General features: G+C 35.9%; 1 protein-coding gene across 3 annotated transcripts; it reads left to right on the forward strand.

Annotated features, from left to right (window-relative positions):
• On the forward strand, positions 1–12,575 carry CEP44 (centrosomal protein 44). 3 transcript variants are annotated; one of them, XM_085222479.1, is made up of 11 exons: positions 1–140; positions 1,562–1,702; positions 2,314–2,461; positions 3,055–3,201; positions 4,011–4,118; positions 5,519–5,683; positions 6,040–6,249; positions 9,198–9,267; positions 11,155–11,282; positions 11,543–11,580; positions 12,373–12,575. In XM_085222479.1, exons 2-11 carry the CDS (start codon positions 1,614–1,616, stop codon positions 12,428–12,430), a joined length of 1,161 nt encoding a protein of 386 aa, XP_085078605.1. In that variant the 5' UTR covers positions 1–140; positions 1,562–1,613; the 3' UTR covers positions 12,431–12,575. The 3 variants fall into 3 exon arrangements, with proteins under 3 accessions (XP_085078605.1, XP_010708061.2, XP_085078606.1); XM_010709759.4 differs by lacking the exon at positions 11,155–11,282; XM_085222480.1 differs by lacking the exon at positions 12,373–12,575 and having other exon boundaries at positions 11,476–11,553.
• Positions 12,576–22,218: the final 9,643 nt, after the last annotated feature.

A 22,218-nucleotide genomic window follows, 5' to 3' on the forward strand; every position in this document is an offset into this window, starting at 1 on the left:
GTTTGACGTTCGCTGTTGTTGCTGGAAGTGGCGTCACCGCGGAGGGACGCGCTGGAAGCGGAAGCGGCCGTTGTGCCGCGCGGCGGCAGATTCGGGTGCCTGAAGCGAGCGGGCGGCTCCGGCCGCGGAAAGCGTCGGGGGTGAGTGCCGGCCCCTTTGTAGGGCTTTCCTAGCCCAAAGCAGGTGGATGCTTCTGGCCAACTTAGTGTCATCTGCAAACTTACTGAGGGTGCACTCAATGCCCTTGTCCCAGCCACCAGTAAGGATGGGATAGGCCCCAATACCGACCCCTGGGGAACACCTCTCCAGATTGGATGCCAGCTAGATTTAACCCCTTTCACCACCACTATCCAGCCAGGTCTTAACACAGCAAAGACTACGATTTACAATTACGGCAGTTGATCAGAAGCAGATCTCAAGGATGTGAGAAATGCACTGAAGAAACATTATTTCCATAACTCTGAATATTGTGTCTAACACGTTTTTGTTTGGTGTTCTTGTTTGTTTGTTTGTTTCCACCCTTTCTCTCAAACGTTTCAAAGTTGCTGAGCTGGGAGGTTTGCTAATAGACTTTCTCAGAGTCTAGTGGCCTGTTCAGAAGGCTAGGACCTAGGCTGTTTGTTGTCAATTGTGATTTGGGGGCTGGGCTGTTATCCAGTCTATGCTTTTAAAGTGTTGTGTTGGAGGAGAACTGGCATTGTTTGCTTACAAACACGTGCTTGCAAGATACAGTAAAAAGTGCTCATAGAGTGTCTGTGAATATAATGTATTTTTGAAGAAGTGTCAGCTTTATATGTTTCTTTTTTTTTAGTTCTCCAATGACTTTTTTTTTTTTTTTAACTCAGTCTTCTCCTCCACTTGAGAATTTATTAATCAATTTGGCCAGAAAGTAACACTAAAAGTTTCCTGTACTTCTTTATGCCAATGACAAGGCTGATTTGGATGTTGATGATGTCATGCATTATTGATTCTTCTTCTGTTGCCTTTTCTTTTTTTTCTTTCTTGCAGGATAGCTCTGCAAAGAAAGGGGCACCATTTTGTAGTTTACATTATGTCACTAAATGAGTCTCTTGTGAACGATAAATTAAAAAGCAGATTTTTGACTTGTGTGTTACAATGCAGAGGTTAAAACTGGACCTTTTGGCTACAGTGCCAATAAACTTAGACCTACCTTAAAGTACATAGGCTGCCTAGTTTGTTGCACCACTTCTGCCTGAACAATTTTAACTGGATTTAGTGGATTGTTTAATGGAGAAGCGTTGTCTCCTTTGAGATATCAAAGATGCTTATTCAATACTTTTTGTTTGGTTTAGCAGCCCTAAATTCTTCATGTGCATTCAGATCCCTATCTTTAAAGATCTTTGATAGTTGATGGGATTAGGCATTTCTACTCAGTCCTGACATGGGTGACATGAGGGAAATAACTGGTATTAATTAGTATTGAGCCCTAGCTCTGTGCTGTTTTGCAACGTCAGAAATAGTCGCCTCTAGAAAAGAGAAATTTCAGTGATAATGATATATATTGTAATTTTAATGTGTCTTTTTTTTTTTTTTTTAACAGACAATATTATATTGCAATTACCTCGTAATCTGAAAGAGCAGTGTTTGGAAGAATGACAACAGGAGACCTAAAAGGAAGTTTAAGAAAAATAGAACAAGGACTTCGCATGTTAAATTATCCAAGAGATGTGGATTATACAGTGTAAGAAAAAGTGTTAATAAATTTATGCTAATGTAGGATGACAGCAAGATGTGTAAGCAAGATGCTGGCTTTGCATCCAATGATGAGTAAGCAGAGAGAGTCTGGCTGTATGAAGTTGGGATTGGATAAATATGGAATGAAAAGTGAAATAATGCAGTTTTGCTAGTCTGAGCAGTTTTTTTCCCACCTTGTTTAATCTCTCTGTTTCTTTTTGTGAGTGCTGACAATGCTTTCTTCAGGAATTTTCATCTTGTAAAGATGGAACAACAAGATGTTTAACAGTGAGCTTTTGGGCTTTAGACCTGGCCATCTTGGGATCATGTTAGGGGTCACAAAAAGCATTGTTTCAGGCATTTTACAGATGACAGTAAAGACTACTGAATGAGATATGCATGGAAAGATGTTTGCAATCAAGGGAACCAGAGAAAAAACTTGAAAATGAAGAAATAACAGTATAATTCAGGTGTAACATGCTTGCTATATTGAGGATATGTAATTTGAGTGTAACATGTATGCTGTATTAACATTTCAAGTTAAATATTTGCAGTTGTGCAGTTGTGCAAAGTCTTTTATTCCCTTTTGCTATGTGAAGTACTTTTGTTTCTCAATAGGTTAGTGAAGGGTGATCCAGCTGCATTTTTACCCATAATTAGCTATTCCTTTACATCATTCTCAACTTACATAGCAGAACTTCTGGTGAAATGTGATGTGGAACTTACAGCAAAGAGTGACTTGCGCTTTATTGAAGCTATTTATAAGGTATCTGTCTTCATGTTCTTTAAAAAAGAGGCACAGTTTTGTGTATGACCTCATCAAAATACCTAATGAGACTGAAAATTTTTGGCTGTGAATTAAGAATTGTAATTTGGTTAACATTTAAGATCAGTAGTAACTAAGGATGTGCAAAGTCTCTAGCTTCCTCATTTTCAGGAAAATCTAAAGGAATTTTAATTTTTACAACAGTCACAGAATCAGTAATGTATTTGCATTATGTATTAGGTGTGAGGAGTACTGAAATATTTGTTGAACATGTTATATAGTCAGAAGTAGACACAGAGAAATCATAACTAGCAGAAGAAAAAAGTCAAAGCAACTTTCAATAATTATGATGGAAAAACAACTAAGAAATTAATTTGGCACGATATTTTAAAATAATTTTATGTTTAAACTCCAATTTCAACAGTTTATAAATTAGAATCAAATCAAGTGCTTTGAACTGAATAAGTGCAGAATAAAAGAAAGACTGCAGAAGAATAAGAAAAGAATAAGAACCTGAGTTTGTTATTTTTACAATAGTTTTTTAAAATGATTTTCAAAGCAAGCTTTTTTTTTTTTTTTTTTTTTTTTTCCAGCTTCTCCGAGATCAATTTCACTATAAACCAATCCTAACAAAAGAGCAGTTTCTTCAGTTTGGTTTTGCAGAAAGAAAAATGCAGATTGTTTGTGACATTATCAACTGCGTGGTGAAAAAACATAAGGAACTAAGTAACCTGAATAAGGTACTGATCAAATAGTAAATTCATTGTGAGGGATGCTATTTTTGATGTAGTTTTGGTCCTTGAGGTAGAAGGTGAAGATCAGATCATTTTTGTCAAAATAGGGGGAAAATTAGTATAAATTTTCTAAGATTCTTGAATGCTTGAATAAATGACACGAGCTGCCAGTGTGTTGTAGTATAAACAAAATAAAATTATTAGAACGGAGATCAGTTAAATACTTGGTGTCTTTATGGGTAAGTGGACTTTTCTGTTTCTTAACACAGCGAGTGTTTATGTAACACAGCCATTACAGGTAGATTTAAAAACAAAATCCTCTGCAATATAAAAGTTCTGGTAACGTTTAATTTAAATATGAACTTGTATTTGTGTTTTCTTAGTATACGTCTCAAGTCTGATTATTTTTATTAATCACATTTGATGGTATTTTAATAAAATATTGTCTTCATATTTCAGTTGAGTTTAAAAAATCTTCAGAACTTCTCTTTGCTTTATTTCTAATTGTGCTTCTGGAAGTGACATTCTTTCATCCTATTTGATATTCAACCTTGCAAGTTCAGTATTTGTGATCAACTTTCATACAACATTATGTAGGTGTTAAGAATGTGTGTGTGGTATTCACTTTGAGATCTGTTTTGTCTGTTAATTTAGGATATAATTTATATATATATGTGCATTTCAGAGATTTAAATGCCTTTATGTGTGTGTTATGCAATTTTCTTGCCTCCCAACAGTGGTTAGAAGTAGTGTCTTCCTTTACCTCCCAGGAAAATGTATTAGAATGAGATTTTTTCCTCCTCTTTATTCTGAAGGTTAAATCCCAAACAAGAAAGAAATTCAGACCTTCAAAACGTGAAATATGGTCAAATTGTGGTAATGTTCTTGTTGATCTCAGTGGCAGCACTCTGAATTCCAAACAGGTATGAAATAGTTTTTATGTTGTGTGTTTAAAAGTTAGTCTCACTTGTAGCAAGTCAGATTCTTCCTGGAATACATGCTTTTGTGTAGGTTTTAACATTTGATCATGCTTGATATGTTTTTCAAAATGTGGTTGATGGAAATAATGGCTATTACAGAAACCATTACTTCTTTTTTACTGAGTAGTTGATTGAGTCTTGGTGGTAATGATCTAGTACTGTTATCTGTTGAATTATACAAAATAAGAAGGGGGAACAGTAATCAAAATGAAGTTATAATTGGAAAAATATTTTTTGAGATGGAATTATATTTGGCCTGACATTATGCTGTTTTGAAAGCTACGTTTAAAATACTTCTTGCTTTTTGGCTGAAATCTGTTCAGCAAAGATTTCTTAATATCATTCCTTTTGACTTCAGTTTTCTGAGAGCAATATTTGAGCTGATACTCTATGTTTTTCTTGTCTGTGGAGGAAACAGCTTTCCCCATTTTCCTGGTTAAAGTAAAATCCTGCAAAACTTTCTTTAGGATTAAGCTCAATAAAGCTTGATGATTTCTATTTAGAATAAAAATACTGCCCTTAGCAGTGAGGAAAACTTCACAAAGAAAGCACTTGAAATCACTGTTCATCAACCATGAACTGCCAAATTAGGGGAATTAATTGGGAATGTATGTGAGTGTATTAAGAATTTCCTTGAAGAGAAGAATTTCAGTGTCACTTTAAAACACGTAGTGTCTTACCACTTGCAGATTACTACTACACAAAACTGCTAATTGTGGGTTCTTAATCATTAGGTAACATTTTGCTTTGTGAAATGTAGTGATGATAAGACTTGCTTCATCTGGAAAGAAGGGGAGAAATTGTCTTTTGTTCTCTCTGAACAAAATATTCAAAGAAGGGAGAAACATGTTTATAACATGCAGTACTTCAGAAGTAGTGAAGGAAAAGAGATTTCCAAATTTCCCCATTAAGCTCATTTTTTCTGAAAAGTTGTGTATGTTATCACACAGGAAACTAGAGAATCCTAATTCGAAATTTGAAATTTCACAACCCTAGAGAACATCCTTGGTTGTTTGTTTTTTTTAACATCAGGAAAGGCCATTGATGGTTTCAGCACTATGTAGAGATGGGGACCAGTATACTCAGTAAATATAGTAATTTGTGTGCATATTTGTTTTACAATTCTTCCATGTCTATATGGCTTTTTTTTTTTTTTTTTTTTTAATTTAAGCTGCCTGTTGTGGTTTTCTATGTTTTGCAGCCAGTTGGGGTAAAACTTTTTTATTTTAATCTAACAGTTAACTGCCAGAATGATAGATATTCTGTCAGTTATCTGCCTGATGCATATGAATGTTCTTGTACTAAGAAACATCAGTGGGTTTTTCTTTTTATTTTTTTTAAAGCATGCTCAAAAGGTGCCTCTTGTAAAACGACACTCAGGAGATGAAGTTAGGGATGACCTTCCTCTTGCACCTATTAATCCAACACTCCTCAATCCACCGTCCCTTCCAGCAGAGGGAGGTAATGAAGAAGATTTGTACTTAGATGATGATGTTGTGGAAGAACAAGTAAGAATACTTAAGTTTTCCACATGCATTCCTAACTTTTTTTTTAACAGGACCTTCTTAAGGGAAGCAGTTTTAAAATAATAGCTGGATTCTCTTTAAATATAGCTAGTAGATACATATATTCAGTGGTTAAAAATGTCAAATTGTACTGACCTCTCAAGTGCCAGTTCTGTTACCAGTTTCTGTAAAAGCTTGGTCCAATGAATAATTAGTTCATAGCAATTCTGAAATGTAGTTCTCTAATGTAGCATAATATGCTTGCTTAAATTGAGGAAAACTGCATTTAATTTCATTGATCAAAGGATGAATTATATCTATGCTAGAATTAGAAAATGTGTTTTTATCCATGTTTTCAGGTCGTAGAGGACAATTCTCAGATGGAGTTCCTAAGGAGTCAACTTGCTGATTGCCAGGAAAAGCTTCATAAGCTAGACTGGATGGAAGATAAGTTACGTGTTTTGGAAGAGAGGCTGAAAGGGAAGGTGATTATAGATGAGAAGGACTGGAATAATTTGTTGAGCAGAGTTTTGCTTCTTGAAACAGAACTGTTGCTGCAGTCCAAAAAGGTATATTAACATCAATTTTATTTCTATAATAAAAGTAGATATCAGAATAATAACAATTTTTTTAGTGTTTCCCAGTTATTACTAGGTGACAGGAGTGTTGCCAAACACAGTGCTCTCAGCTTGCTTCTGTTTTTCCTACCTCTTGATGGAATGTCTTTCACTATTCTTAGTGGGATGATCTGAATGCCAGTGTTGTTGGAGGATTTATTTTATTTTATTTTATTTTTTTTCAGCTTAATTGCTACGTTCTGTTGCTTTCTGATATTCTGTAGCAAACTTCTCCTTTGGAAACTGTTTCCAGCAGGTGTAGCTCAGTATATTTTTGAAAGTAATGACTGTGTATGATTTTGTATGACAATGAGCTCGGTGAGATAACTTTCACAGACTTAAAATTGTGCTGTCTTTGAAAGATTACCATATGTGAAGTGGAGAATTTCATTGTGATGGGACACATTTAAGGCTTCTTTGTCCATGCTATTTTGGATTTCTCATTCTGGGCTGTAAATGTTGTTTCAGTAGTCTGGGTTGGTACTTTTGCCACTGATACAGCCAAACTTCCTTTTTAGTTGTCCAGACTGAACTTTAATCAGGTGCTGTTATTCCCTTTGTGATATCTAATGAAGTCTTAATCTTTCAGTAGTTATGTATGTGGCATGTACAATGGAAAATAGAGGGTTAATGGAGAAGTTGATTCTTACTTTAATCATGCACTTACTTTATGATTATCTTTTAAATATCTAGTCTAATTGATGGCTCTTCTCGTTTTTGCTTGCTCTCACCTGCCTTGTCTGTGATATTCATTGTATTTTTAAAAGTATGAAGGTATTGCAATGGTGATGTGGCTGTATTTGTCAAGTATTATCAATTATTTATCAAGTATTAATAGCTTATCAAGTATTTATTTTCATGCTGTTGAAAGATCTTTGCTAAGTAAACACTATTTTATTTCATATATGACTGCATGTTTGTATTTTAAGATAAAGTGAATCATAACATCAGTCTTGTGATCATATGCTTAATTTCAAAACGTGTTTGCACATATATCCAAAGGATGCTATCAGATTCTTACCAGAAGTTGGAAACCCTTTTGAAAGATGTGAGGTTCTTGGTTTTTCTTCCCTGTAGTTGTAAGAATGTTGAATTGATTCATAACCTGGAGCTCAGAATGTTTTTCTGGCCCTGAAAATTTGAAGATATCACTTGTTTTATTTTTTTAATTGCTTTTCTTGAAAGTTTGCTAGTTATGCTGAGTTTAGAAATGGGCAAGTTTTCAGACTGACCATGGGATTCTTGGAACTGCATCCTTCAAAAATAGTGATTGACATAAATCTTTTTTTAAACAGTCTCAGGTCAGTAATGGCTTAAAGCATTTACCATTTGAAATCAATTTCTTGTGCATAAGTGTTGTAATTTAATTATCAGCTGACGTATGTCCAAGTGAGTCAGCCAATATTATGTTATTTCTCCTCTGATGAGTTTCAAGGGCCCTTCAGCTACACTGCCAAACAGATTTGAGTCTTTTTCAAATGCATTTTCTTCAAGAGTTGGTTGTTACATATGTGGTGCGGAATGGCTTATAATTCAAATGAGGCTTTTTTTAAAAAAAATTCCATATGTGTTTGGTTTATTATTACTTTGGTAACATCTATTGAAGTAGTTCAGAGGTCTGGAACAGTATGGAGTATTCACTGTGAATATACTTGACATTAGTGTCATTCAAAAATTTACTGGAAGTTTGAATTTAGTTTGTGTGTGGCATTGTTAGCACTTCTTTCAAAAGCATAAGAAGCTGGGTTTTAAAAAGTGTCTTTAAAACCAACTTTTTTTTTTTTTTTTTTTTTTTTGCAATAGACTTCTAAAAACTGCCTGGAAATAATTGTTTGGGCCAGAGAATTGCTGCTGCTTTGTTTTTTGAAATTCCATCCAAGTTGTTCTTCATAGTTACAGAAGCAATTTAGAGTTGCTCTTTTCTTCAGGATTTTTCAGGGAACATCTGGCATCTAGCCACAGAGCAGGAACCACGCAGCAGCAGCAGTGCATTTAGCTCAAGGAAAATCTGAGAGACTACCAAATCCCTCTCAATGAAAGGAGTTGGGCAATAGCACTCAGTGCAGATATCTTTTTTTTTTTTTTTTTTTTTCTTCTCTTAGAGAAACACATAATTCCAGTCTTCGTTAGCTTTTTCACTCACAGCTTCTACTATTTCTCCCTTATCTACTTACTTGGATATAATTCCCTGTTAAGTGATGCAGTTACATATTCCAGTATATGAATTACTGTACTTTACTGAAGGGTAAGATTTCAAACATAATAATAGTTTGTTGGCTAATAAAGGCTGGACATTGCTCAAGGCTTTTTTTTTGTTGTTTTTCTTTTTTTGTTTTTTTTTTTTAACTTTGAGGTAAGGAAATTGCATACATTTCTTAGTGGAGCATCAGTTTTGTTTTCTTGTTTATGAACAGCCTTTTTGAAGCTAGATTGAGTGAAACTGAGAACTTTTTCTAGAAACAGCCCTCTCATTTAAGCGTCTGGAAAACTAGCTTTAGTTGACTTCTAAGCATTTAAGTGGAATTAATTTCAGTTCATCTGTAGGCTAATTCTTAAGACTAAAATGCTACATTTCTGAATAATATCTGAGTTTGGAAGGTACACTATATTAAGGTTAATTGCAGCCCGAAACAAGATGTTGTTGTTAGCACAGGTCAAGAATATTATGGCTGTTCATTCTACTCATGCCAAAGTTACAGAAACTATATTTGGACCTGCTTTTGACCCGCAATATTACTAAAGCCTCCATGGAATGCATAGTCCTGTGAAAACACGTGTGCAATGCTGATGTAATTGGATTGTTGTAGAACAAGTATTCATGTTTAGTACGTAAGTATTCATTTCTTCAGTCAGAAGATGTTTCTTATATATGGCTAAAATGCAGTAAACTTGTATTCCAGAGAGACTTATCTGCAGAGTTCAACAGTGTAAGTCAAGATGATACTTCGAGTTTAATTCCAGTCTCTCCTGGTGAGTGTTAATGACTTCTTTAATTAAAGTCATATGCTAAGTGCTTCTTGCTGACTTGATTAAAACAGTCTTCTTAAGTGGACAATCAATTGCAGTCTAATTTAAATACATGCTTTAGATAAGAAATGAACCTAATAGCAATTTCATGTTAGTAAATACAGACACTTAATAAATTACAGAAAATTTTTTTTAAGCTTTAATGGATATACATTGCACACTAATTAATTTACAAATAACACTTGACCAAAAGTCTCAGATGCTAACTTAATTAAGGTACACAAAATACATTTGCTGCCACAGTTTATTGTTTTTAAAATAGTGGCACGTTTATATTGCTTACTTTTATAATGGGACTTGGGGAGAACTGAGGCAAAAACAAGTTCATAATCTGTGCTGAACATTATAGTTTTTCCCTCTTGAAACAGCAGCTATCCAACTAGTCTTTTTGCTGAACTTTCTTATTTTGAAGAGCACAACAAAATCTTTATTCAGTTTCCAGATGAATTTTGGTAATATACCAGACGTAAATGAAACAGCCTTAATTGGGAAAGAAAAAAATTCCCAGCTGTCTTAGTAACTTTCTTTTTCCCCTCAGTGGTAGCTGCTTATCCCTTATGTTTCATCACTAATTAATATGACTTGTCTCCATGATGGCAGCTATTATTCCTACCACTGTTAGTAAGGAGGATATTCTCATTTATTAGGCCTTTTGATCCAGTGTTGGGATGTTGGATAGGAATTAGACAAGAAGTGAAGAACCTACTTCTTTTATCTGAGTAATCCAGATTCCACGTAAGTTAGGAAGGCCATTTCTTGATTATGTCAAAATTTATTTTCATTTTAAAGTCTCAGAAATTGGATCTTTATACAGACCTTAAAAAGCTTGCCATGTTTACTTCCCTTTGTGCGTTCAATGATACATTACTGACACTTGTGGACTTCATACTTGGGAGATAGGATGGTGGTCTTTTATAGAGAAGTTTCATGTTTTCTTCTAGAATTCTTTTGACTTCATTATTCTGGTTTTTCAAAAGTGTGATCCAAGTGACTGTAAACTTAATGATTATGCAGCTAGTTTTAATTGTATGTCTAAGGCTATACAGTACTGAGAATGTTGGAGTTTTGTGGGGGGTTTTTTTGCATTTTTTTGTTCTATCACTCTTCAAGAATCACTGCTGTACCTGAGGAACACTTTTACATTTAAATTGATTAGAAATAATTTAGTGTATTTGAATTACAAAATAGCTTAGCTGAGCATGTTCCTAAGGCATAATCTGAAGATGCTTATATTATTTAAAATAAGGTCACGTGAATGCTTTTTTATGTACTAAACTATTTCTTTTCCTTGGCAATGGTATTCTGAATTTAAGAGTACTGGAGCCTTCCTAATGTAAAAGATAGCTGAATGGATGCCAAATCTAGTCCAATGCGAGCAAGGCTAGGGAAATAGCAAGAAATTTTAAGCTGTGTGCTAACTTTATCTTTTCTGCTCCTTAAAAGTCAAGTTACTCAAAAACATGCTTGAAAAACAGATCACAATACAAACAATGTAAACCATCTGAAATTACTGAATCATACATTTAATAGTAGTTAGAGTTTCTTAAGCATTAATTTCACTGTACTCATTGAAAAAGGCAGCGTTCCTAAGTGATCTTTTTGGGATTTGTCATGTTTGTGTAATACCTAATATACTTCATTTTTTCTTTTCTTAAGAAATGAGAAAACTATTTCGGATCCTTATGAGTAGTTGTTTTTTTTTTCTTTCCTTTCTAAACAATACATTCTCTTCTGTTTTTACATATGGTAAATCAAGCTACTTGGTAGCAGACATTGTAATAAGAGAGGAAAAAGACAAAGATCACATAAAAAATGAGCCTTTCTCTATAGATACAGAAAAGAAGGAGGAGATGACAGAGTGTCTTCGTCAGTTGTCTGGATACAGTTCATTGTTATCCACAGACTCATCTCCCAAAGCCATGATAATTAATTCTCATGATCTGACAGAGATTTCAAAGGTAATTAAAACTGGCAAATGCTTCATTGATTTCCTTTCTGATGTCAAGAGAACAAGTAAGCATTAATATCAGTTGTATATGCTACTGCTGAAGAACAAGGAAACTATGCAAAGCTGTTCTAGATCTGTCTCTTAAAAAATCCTTTTGCTATGTAAACAAGTGCTTAAAGTTGCATTCTCTATGAATTTTTCAGATTGAAAGTCCATCTGAAGAATGTCAGCTTTGAAGAGTTCACTAAACTTGTTGCTTTTAAATTGCAGGAGACAACAAGACAAAGAATGGAAAGGATAAGTAAAATGTAAGTAATGGGAAAAGGCAGCAGGAATTCATTTCTTAGCAGAGAGTTGTTCTGGACTAAGACTTACAGAGAATGTACAGATGTGTTCCAAACCTCAAAGGTCTCTACGTCAGGTGTGGCATTTCCTTATGACTCCACTGGATAATAAATCCACCTACAGTTCTGTATTTGTGGGACGAGTCATTGTTTTGATTTCTAAAAAGCAATAGAAGGATTCTTAATAGTATCAACTGAATAGTATCAACTGAAGATCAAAGGGTGGTTAGAATTCAATTGACAAGTAATAGCAATGTTATTTATCTTCTGATAGGAGTTCCCTGGAATGAGCAACTTTTCTTCTGAAAAGTAGTTAATATGTTTTAACTCTGCTGTTTTATTATTTAAGAAAAAGAGAAAACAATTTCAGCCTAAGCATTACATTAAGGTGTGTTTAATGCTATTGCTGAGAATTATAAGTAATTTTTTTGTAAGAAATACTTACATTACGATTGATTATTGCTAAGGAAATAGCAGTGCATTTAATTCCTATTCTATGAATGCCTGTCCTGAATAAATTATTGCCTTCTTTTGTGATTTAATCTTCTCTACTTTTGTGTGGGTTACTTCTTTCTGTGTGTACTTGAGGTTTTTTGATATTTGATAGATGTTTTGTGTGCAAACCAATTGCAGAGGAAGAGGGGCTTAGTTAATGCTGAGTATTAGTATTGTGGAGCCATTTGAAGGTAAATAATTGATTTGCCTTTTAGTGTATTTTAATAAGTATATGTGACTCTGTAAACAATTTCTTTTCAGAATTGAAGAAACCTCAGAATTGTTGAAAACCTCAAGTAACACCTCTGAAAAGGCCTGAAAGAACAGCTCTTCAGGCCTGTTCTCTGTAGATGCATGGATATAAAAATTAATATGTATGTTTGTACAACATTAAATTTTTAATATATCAAATTTGTAATGGTCACTGATTTTTATATTTCTTTGAGTAAATATCTTTGAATGCATCTGTGTACTTATGATTTTTTTTTTCTTTTAAATTTACCTCACTGACTTTTACTTTGTAAAACTGTTGAAATAGTTTCTCCCTCTCTTGTTTTGTAGAGCAAAGTCATCACAGCAGTGCATTTTTGTGTTGACATTTGTTAGCAGTGTGCTAAGTAGTGTGTTTTTTTAAAGCGTGGGCTTGAGGACCGTGGTTTACATCCTGTTGGAAACACTCCAGCTGGTACTTACATATTTTACCCAAGAGACTTTATTACATACTATCTTACTATTTGTACTGTTGAATAAGTTTTAATGAAAACACACTTTTAAATACATACCTTTTTTTAATATAAATTTTTGTATGCATCTAGAGGGCACCAGCGCATTATGGCTTCCATTAACACAAACAAAGTGTGAGTCAGTTTGATCCTAAGCATTAAAATGTGTGAGTAAGTCCACAGACTACAAGAGATGTGTTGAGTGTTTTAGTATTCTTACCCAACACGTTTTAAGACTAGCAGCACAGATGGAGACCATCCAGTATACAAAGATGCACAAGACTTTCATGATTTGAAGCTGTATTAAAATTTCTCTTTAGCCATGTAAGATGCAAGACTTTCATAAACATACAATCAAACAAAAATATAGAGAGTGTGGCAAGATTTATTTCATTTTGTAAATTAGTGGCCTATCATATCAGTATTTCATTGTGCTATAATGCCCACTTTACATAAAAGATTTTTGGGAGTTTGATTCATAAAACCAATGTTTGGGGTTAAAAAAAAAAACTTAGAGAGTAAAAAGGCATGAACTTGTTCTTTTTGCTTAAATTAGATCTTGGAAATTACTTCATTAGTTTTACTATAATGTATGTACTTTTTTCTAGGTATAAGAAAATACCTTCTAAAATAGGACTGCAGCACCATCTTGTGGAAATCTTTATACAAGATAGTAACCACAGCAGGAAAAAATGAAGTGTATTCTATACAGTTAAAACCATTGCTTTAAACTAGCAATGATAAAATATTTTGAATTACCAACTCCTTTTTAATGCTTCTTTGCATTGGCTTGGAAGAGAGAAGGCCATTTAATTATTAATATTAATATTTAATCTTCATGGCAGGAACCTGGAGAACAATGAATCTGTTTATGTTGGTATAGTGCTCAGAATGGGAAATGCTGGTTGATAAAAAGGGTTCAAGTTGCAGCTATTAATCCTTTAACATGTGTTGAGTGATGCGATGTTAAGAAAAAGTGTTTTTAGTCTGCAATTTAATATCATCTATATTCACTAATGCAAAATCTAAAATTCAGAGTAATTCAACTATTTCCTATTCTAGTGCTTTTGTCTACACAATGTGATGCAACCTTTTGCTTCACCTGTTTCTAGGAGAAAGCAGGATCTCACTTCAATCAAAGTAAAGCCAAGTGTGTTACAATTAGGGCAGTGCAGCTGGTTTTCTAAAGGTATTTTTCTGACACTTTTTTTTTTTTAATAAAACTTTGTTTTTTGAAGATGCTGCCATAAAAAAGAAATATTTGCAATGCTTTCTAATCATCTACGTTTGATACTTTTTTTAAAAAAAATCCATTTGTATAATTGGAAACAACTAGAATCATAGAATCATAGAATTACTCAGGATCATCAAGTCCAACCACAGCCTAACCATAGTACCCTAATTCTAACAACCCTCTGCTAACTCATATCTCTGAGCACCACATCCAAACAGCTCTTAAACACATCCAGGGATGGTGACTCAACCACCTCCCTGGGGAGCCTATTCCAGTGTTTAACCACCCTTTCTGTGAAGAAGTGTTTCCTAACGTCCAACCTAAACTTACCTTGGCATAACTTGAGGCCATTTCCCCTCGTCCTGTCACCAGTGAGAGGAGACCTACCCTACACTCACTGTAAGCACCTTTCAGGTACTGGAAGAGAGTAATAAGGTTTCCCCTCAGCCGCCTCTTCCCCAGACTAAACAACCTCAGCTCCCTCCGCCTCTCCTCGTAGGGCTGATTTTCCAAGCCCTTCGCTAGCCTCATTGCCCTTCTCTGGACCTGCTCCAGTACCACCATGTTCTTTCTGTACTGAGGTGCCCAAAACTGAGCACAGTACTGGAGGTGAGGCCTCACCAATGCTGAGTACAGGGGCAGGATGACTTCCCTAGCCCTGCTCACCACACCATTCCTGATACAAGCCAGGATGCCATTGGCTTTCTTGGCCACCAGGGCACACTGCTGGCTCATGTTCAGCTGACTGTCCATCAGAACACCAAGGTCCCTTTCCATCAGGCAGCTTTCCAACCTCACCTCCCCAAGCCTGTAGGGTTGCCTGGGGTTGTTGTGACCAAAATGCAGAACCTGACACTTGGCCCTATTGAAATTCATGCCATTAACCTTGGCCCATCGATCCAGTCTGTCCAGGTTCCTCTGGAGTGCCCTTCTGCCCTCAGGCAGATCAAACACTCCCTCCCAGCTTGGTGTCATCTGCAAACTTACTGAGGGTGCACTCAATCCCCTCATCGAGATCATCAATGAAGATGTTAAACAGAAGCGGCCCCAGTGATGAGCCTTGGGGGACGCTGCTTGTGACTGGCCACCAACTAGATCCAACTCCACTGACCACGACTCTTTGGGCCTGGCCATCCAGCCAGTGCTTCACCCAAAATGGCACATACTTCACTGAAGTAGTGCAGCAATAAGACATGCATTTCAAGAAAGAAAATAGCAAAATTTTTTGAAAAATACTAGGTGTATGGGGACTGCTGAATCGTGGCCTGAACCTCTAATTAATCACCTGAGGTGAGCAATGAGTCAGCCATGGGAGCACAGATGAAGGCAATTCACCTGTGCTGCAGGAAGGGGTGGAGACTGGCTGCATATCTCCTAGACCATTTAAGAGCTGACTGCCAGTGGGGAGATCTACTCTACTGGAGCTTCCCTTGCGAGCCTCGGTTATGGGTGAGTGTACCTATTATTTCTGTTTCCTGCTTTGGTGTAATAACATTATAGCCAAGCTTTCTGTTATACTATAACACTGGTATATCCATTAAGTGTGCACTAGTATAATGCTACTTTGAGCATTGTTACAACAGTTTAAAAATTGACATTGTGTGTGTTATCAGGTGCACTAGTTGGATCTTGCTGACAGAAAGTGTTGGGATCATTCCAAAACACAAATTAAATTCATCTAGACAGTATTCTTTACTATATTTTCCATCATCCCTATCTCTTTCCAATGACTTGGAAAAAATTCCTTTTGTTCAAGAGATATTATTCAAGATAAATGTCCTATGATTATAGCTTATCACTTGAAGCACTATTAGTGTGTAAGCTTACAGAATTTAAGTATTTAAAAATGTAGATTATTAATTTTAGATCCAAGAATTGTTTTGAGAATATCTCCTTAAACTTCAGTAGAGTAATTTCACCTTGTAATGCATGTGTAGATTCAGTTATATGTGGAATAATAAAGCATAATATCATTTTAAGTAAAACACTAAAATTTGGATTTGGTTGTACCTAAGAAAGGCTGAGTTCAGTTAAATACCAATATTTAAGTGTAACAATACAGAATGTGTGTTTTCTTGAAATCTATTCCATTAAGGTGAAAATCTCAGAATTTGCAGAACGAGGCTCTGTGGGGAAAGAAGCTAGTTGTTTATCCTTCACTCTTGACAGTGATTATAGAGCCCCCAGCGACACAATAATTTTGTCGCTGCTTTTGGTCTGGTAATGTGGTGTGTTAAGAGTTGCATCTTTGTTACAGCTTAAGAACAAATCTGAGATATTCCTATTTTTTTTTTTTCTGTTAAGAATAGTTGTATATATATATATATATATATATATTTTTTAATTTTAGCCTTATATTTTCAGTGTGTTTTAAACCTAGGATGCATTTTTCATTTTAGTATTGTATGGGAACTGCTGAATCATGGTCTGAACCTCTGATTGATCACCTGAGGTGATCAATGAGTCAGCCCTGGGAGCACAGGTGAAGGCAATTCACCTGTACTGCAGGAAGGGGTGGAGCCTGGCTCCACCTCTCCTAGACCCATTTAAGAGCTCACTGCAAGTAGGGAAGGATCTCTTTCTGGAGATCCCTTCTTTGGAGTTTTACAGTGAGCCCAGGACATGGGTAAGTACTCTATCTATTCTCTTTTTGGTATAATAATATGCTTAGCCAAACTCTCTTGTTTATTTCATAATTATAACACCTGTATATTCATTGAGTATACAAGTATGCATAAAAATAGAAATCTAAATACATCAGACATATGTTTTGCACAATACTGACTTCTGGCCAAACATTATTTATGTCTTAGTGCTGTTTTACCATTTTCAGATGTGGGAGGAAAAAAGAAACAGCACAACCGAAACAAGCAAACAGAAAAACAACACAGAACTTTCTATCTTTATGTAGATACTCCTCTAAAGCAGGTAAAGCTTTAGAGCAGTTGAAGGAAATTAAAACACCTGTGTCTTAAGCATTCCAAGTGAGAAAAAGCAGTTATTAAGAATTACATGGCACTTCTTTGCTTAGATATCACACAGCTCATTTCAAGGTGTAGTAAACAGTAATTTTGCGTGTGCAATTTAAGTGTAGCAGATGCTGTACTTTTTACTGCAAAATTTTCATTTTCTTTAGACTCTAGTCAGAGCAGGTACTTGTTTTGAAATTAGGAAGGTTTTAAATTATCTGGGAGGGAACTGCTTTAATTAACAACAACAAACAGTATTGTGAAGCAATGGTGTTCCAGTGCAGTGTTCTCCTTTAGCCTTTCAGTTATTGTAAAGGAAACTTCTTATGCAGGAAAAAGAAATCAACTTCAGATGATTAGACTGGATTGAGGGCTATCAAAGGGGACTTCAGGGCATTGGGGGAGTTAGTTGTTGGAGCAGGAATACAAATAATATTTTCCTCTATTCCTTCAGTGGCAGCGAGAAATACTGAGAGGAGCAGGAAAAAATATAAACACATAGCTGAGAGACTGGTGCTATTACAGCAATTTTGGCTTTTTCAGCCGGGGGCAGTCTGATGCCTCTCATCTGCCTCAAAGAGGGAAACTGATCCTAGAGTAGGAACTGGCAGGGCTCGTTGAGAGGGCTTTAAACTGGCTATGAAGGGGAAAAGGGATAAAACGAAGCTTGCTAGAAGCGAGCCTGGGAGAGCAATACCAGGGTGAGGAGTGTGGCAAATGGCTCAGTTGCATTGCAGCTATGGAAATACACACAACATGGACAGCAAACAGGAAGAGCTGAAAGCCATAGTGCCCCAGGCAAACTGTAACTTAGTTGCCATTACTGAAACATGGTGGGATCTTTGCCAGGACTGGAGTACTGCAGTGATGGCTATAAAGCTCTTTAGAAGGGATGGGCAAGAAAGGAGGGGTGGTGATGTGGCTATCTGTCCTAGAAAGTTTTTATATTGTTGAGCTTGGGGCTAGCAATGATAAAGTTGAGTCACTATAGTTAAGGATCAGGGAAGGGCCAACAGGGCTGACATCTTCATGGGGGTCTGTTAAAGACTGCCTAACCAGGATGAAGAGACAAATAAGGTGTTCTACGAGCAGCTGGAAGAAGTTGTGTGGCTGTCTGCCCTCGTTCTTATGGGGGACTTAAACTTCCCTGATATATGCTGGAAATACAATACAGTGCAGAGGAAGCAGTCTAGGAGGTTTCTAGAGTGTCTGAAAGATGACTTCCTTCTGCAGCTGGTAAGAAAGCTTGCCATGGGAGGAGCCCTGCTAAACCTGCCATTCACAAAAGGAGAAGGACTGGTGGGATATGTGGAGGTCAGAAGCTGTCTAGGGCAGAGCAAACAAAATGTTAGAGTTCTCGATTCTTGGTGATATCAGGAGGGAAGTCAGCGAAACTGCTACCTTGGACTTCTGGAGGGCAGACTTTGAACTATTCAGGACACTGGAAGGGGAGGGTCTCCCTTGGGATTCAGACCTGAGGGGTTAAGGAGTCCAGGGAGGCTGGTTGCCCCTCATGAAAGAAGCCTTAAAGGCACAGGAGCAGGCTGTCCAGGGAGGTGTTTGAGTCATGTCACTGGAAATATTCAAGAAACACGTAGTTGTAGTACTAAGGAACATGGTTTTAGTGGGCAATATTGGTGATAGGTGGACAGTTGGGTCAGGTGATTTTGAAGGTCTTTTCCAACCTTTATGATTCTGTGATAGAGTCTAGAGTCAGCAGTGTATAATTTTGGAGGGTTTGTTTTATAATGATTAATTTATCCTGCAAGTAGTGACAAAATATTATACCTCGGGGTATTTTAAAGAATGATGCTGCTATGCTTATGCAAGATATTGTGAGAGGAGCTTTAAATTTTCCATACTTGCTATTCTCGTTTTACCTGGTGTTGCTGTGCTTCACTGAGTGTATATTGAAATATGATATGGGATTAGGAGAATTGCAATTAAAGAGCCATGAATAGTTTCTGTGAATGGTGAGAGTAGTTTAACAAAGCTGAACGTTTTGGCAGCACCAGTTTAAGGGATTTCCTCCCACCTTTTCTCATTCCCATCAGGTTCTGCTGTGCACTAGTAACTGAATTGACTGAAGTGTACTATACTAAAAATATGATGTGGAGGGTATTTTTTCTTTTCCATCCACATTCTATGTTTTACTTTACAAATCCACATGCAAACATTTCTCTGAACTTCCAGCTGAAGCAGCTTGATGTGTGACAACAGGGTGAGAGAAAGAGGATGTGTCAGGTTAGTGCTTTGCTATTGAAGGATTTGTTCTGAATGCACAGTGAAGTAGAAATAAATCAATTGCTACACAATGTCTCAGTGTATATATTCATGAAACCTGTTTATTCTGCATTTGTTTAACTTATGTCTGAATTATTAAATGAAAGGGCAGAATATATGAAAAAACACATAAAATAACATAAAAGGGAATCTACGTTTCAGAATTGGGTCAGTTTTCAGGTATTAAAGTAGCTCTGTGTACTACATGCTTCCGTTTTTTTTTATTTTATTTTTTTCCCTTAGCCAATTTGGTAGGTTTAGCCTCTTGCTATGTAAAGTGGATATAAAATGTACTGTCAAATAAAAACCAAATTAACAGAGGACATGTTTGGGAACCTTTTGTGTTTAAAATAGTATTTGTTATAGATGGTCACACAGTTTGACAAAAATATGAAGCATCTTCCTCTCAAGCTGAGTTTGATTCTGAAGTGGGAATTTGAATATATTGTTAATGTAGTTTGAAATATTTCGTTACTATCAATATAAGTGAATTTTACAATACATGAAGGCACCAGTTATTTCTAGTGTGTTTTATTGTTTATGAACTGAGAAAGCTGACTATGTCTTTCCTATCATACTCAGTTATGATCTGGGATTACATAGAATCTGTATCCCAATATTGTTGCATAAATTACGTATAGTAACTTTGTCTGCTTTCTCCAACTGTAAAACAAATTGATTCCTGTTGTTTTCCTCCTCTGACTGTTACACGGTTTGGTTTGTTGTTTATGCTCGCTTCTAGAAATTACTTAAGAAAAGAGTTAATGGAAAAAAAAATTGTAGTCTGGTTTCAGGAGTTTTAATAATTGAAACCATTCCATTGGAAATTATGGAAGGAACTAAAGGGTGAGTTCATGAACTTACTTGAGCTTGTGTATTAGTAGTAACTTAAGCTCCAGCTTCTTGTAGTTATAAAAGTAGTTGACAGCTGTGATAATTTCAGATAAAGTAGTTGTTTTGTGTGAGCTTCAGAAAAATAGGTGCTGATATGGTGGGGAACTGCTAGACAGAATACTTTATCAAATCTCTTTGTAAGCTGTGATACAACAGTTTGAATCTCATGACTCAAGTTTTTTTTTTTTTTACACTACTATTGGAATGCTGTTCTATTCTTAGTAACTTCCATACCTGAACAGTAAAAGTCTTAGTTTTTAGTATTAAAATAATAATAAATTCTAGTTATTTGAAACGGATTGAAAGACATTGTTTGTCTTTAGTTATTTCATAGTTGATTTCAGGAACTTGGCCTTCTATGGAATTCTTGTTACGGGCATGATTTTTGTTACGCTGTTAGAACTTTTATTTAGTGACCTATATCATGGCCTTTCTCCCAACTTAAAAGGTTGACGTAAGTATGTACTAACACTGATCTGTAATCCCAGGAAGCTGTGATCTATCTCTAGGTTTTCTTGAATAGGTTGTGAACTTTGCTGTAAAGGTACAGTTTCACTAGTGCCTATGCTAGTTTAGTGAAGGCAAGCTAATCGTTGTGACCCATAAATTCTTTCTTGTTTAAGGAGAGAAGTTCTTTTGAGTAAAGAGCAAGCTGGAATCTTAGTAATGTTTATGGACTTAAAAAATGTATTCAGAATACAAAGGTCAACCCTTGTTAAATTGAAACCCAGTTACAGGAGATTCTTCTGGATGAGCTAAAAATGAACAAGGGAAGCAGAAAAAATGTCCAGGATGCCACGGGTATCAGCAGAAAACTTTTTTTTCTAATAATGCTTAAGAAGATAGGTTCATAATGTGATGTGTCGTACAATCAGACAACACAAAATACAAAGAGGCTGCATTTAATTAAAACTATTCTAGTACTGTGAACTGTTTAAAATTAAAACTGCTCAAATGAGTAGGGAAAATTGGTACTGGGGAAAAAGTAATTACTACGACTTTATCTTCAAAGATGATGTGCAGGAGAGAAGATAGTTCAGACCCATATGGCATCAGAAGTGCAGCAAACATTCTATTGAAGAACTTCTCTAAAAATGTGGAGGTGGTGAACAGTGACATTAAAAAGTGAAAATGTTTGACATATTTCTCTTCTGTACTTAAGTGAAGAAAATAAGTGCTCTGTCTTGGGGAGGGATGGTTGGCCTTCAGTTTGGAATCAGCATTTCTTTTCAAAGCTTTTTTTTTAGTCTTTAAATCCAAAGAGAATAACAAATCATCTCTGCGTTTTTCATATTTTGATCAGAATGCTTTTAGCTTTCTGTTGTCTCCAGTGCATACATGATTTGTGAGGTATATCAAAGGTTTGTGGGTAATGGAATGGGGAAAGAAGAAGAAAAAAATTATACAAATCCAATATTCACTGCTAATATTAATTTATGCTGACATTTCAATTCAAATTTAATTTCAAGTTTATTAGATATTGTTTGATATGTTTTCCTTTTGTGATGACGGCTGTACTCTAGCTATTCAGCGTCAGATTTCTTCCTCTGACAATGAAGGTGGAGTTTCAAAGACCTGAAGTATTTTACTTTCTGCTTTGTATTCACGCAGCACAGAAACTTGTTGAAGGAATATCATTTTTGATAGGCTGTGACCCTATGACAATCTTAATGAATTAGTTTGTTTATTAGGAAGCTCTGTACGCATAACAGTGTGAGCTGTGCCATTTTGGCTGGGGGGAGACCAGAAGCAAAAGAGAAGCAGAATTCAGCCAAACTGCACTGGCTAGGCACAAAGCTAAGCCAATATGGGAGGAGAAAGAGGAAGAGAGTATGCAGCTGGGGTACCCCAGAGTGAGGCAGGTTAAGGTATCCACTTTTCGCAGTATTTTTTGCATATCACGCTTGGTTCTTGGGACTAGAATTCCCTTCACTGCTAAGGGCTTCCTTGTTAATAGCTTGCCTGCATGGGTCAGTTTGCTGCTTTTATGATTTACGAGGTGAGT

The sequence above is a fragment of the Meleagris gallopavo genome, chromosome 4, assembly GCF_905368555.1.
Source record: "Meleagris gallopavo chromosome 4, MGAL_WU_HG_1.1, whole genome shotgun sequence".
NCBI classification, from domain to species: domain Eukaryota; kingdom Metazoa; phylum Chordata; class Aves; order Galliformes; family Phasianidae; genus Meleagris; species Meleagris gallopavo.

What these genes read in the sequence shown, in the direction of transcription:
- CEP44 (XM_085222479.1), top strand. Translation starts at nt 1,614, where the DNA reads ATGACAACAGGAGACCTAAAAGGAAGTTTAAGAAAAATAGAACAAGGA. An exon ending in AACTAAGTAACCTGAATAAG is followed by an intron (nt 3,202 to 4,010) that starts GTACTGATCAAA and finishes TTTATTCTGAAG; the next exon opens with GTTAAATCCCAAACAAGAAA. An exon ending in TGTTGCTGCAGTCCAAAAAG is followed by an intron (nt 6,250 to 9,197) that starts GTATATTAACAT and finishes CTTGTATTCCAG; the next exon opens with AGAGACTTATCTGCAGAGTT.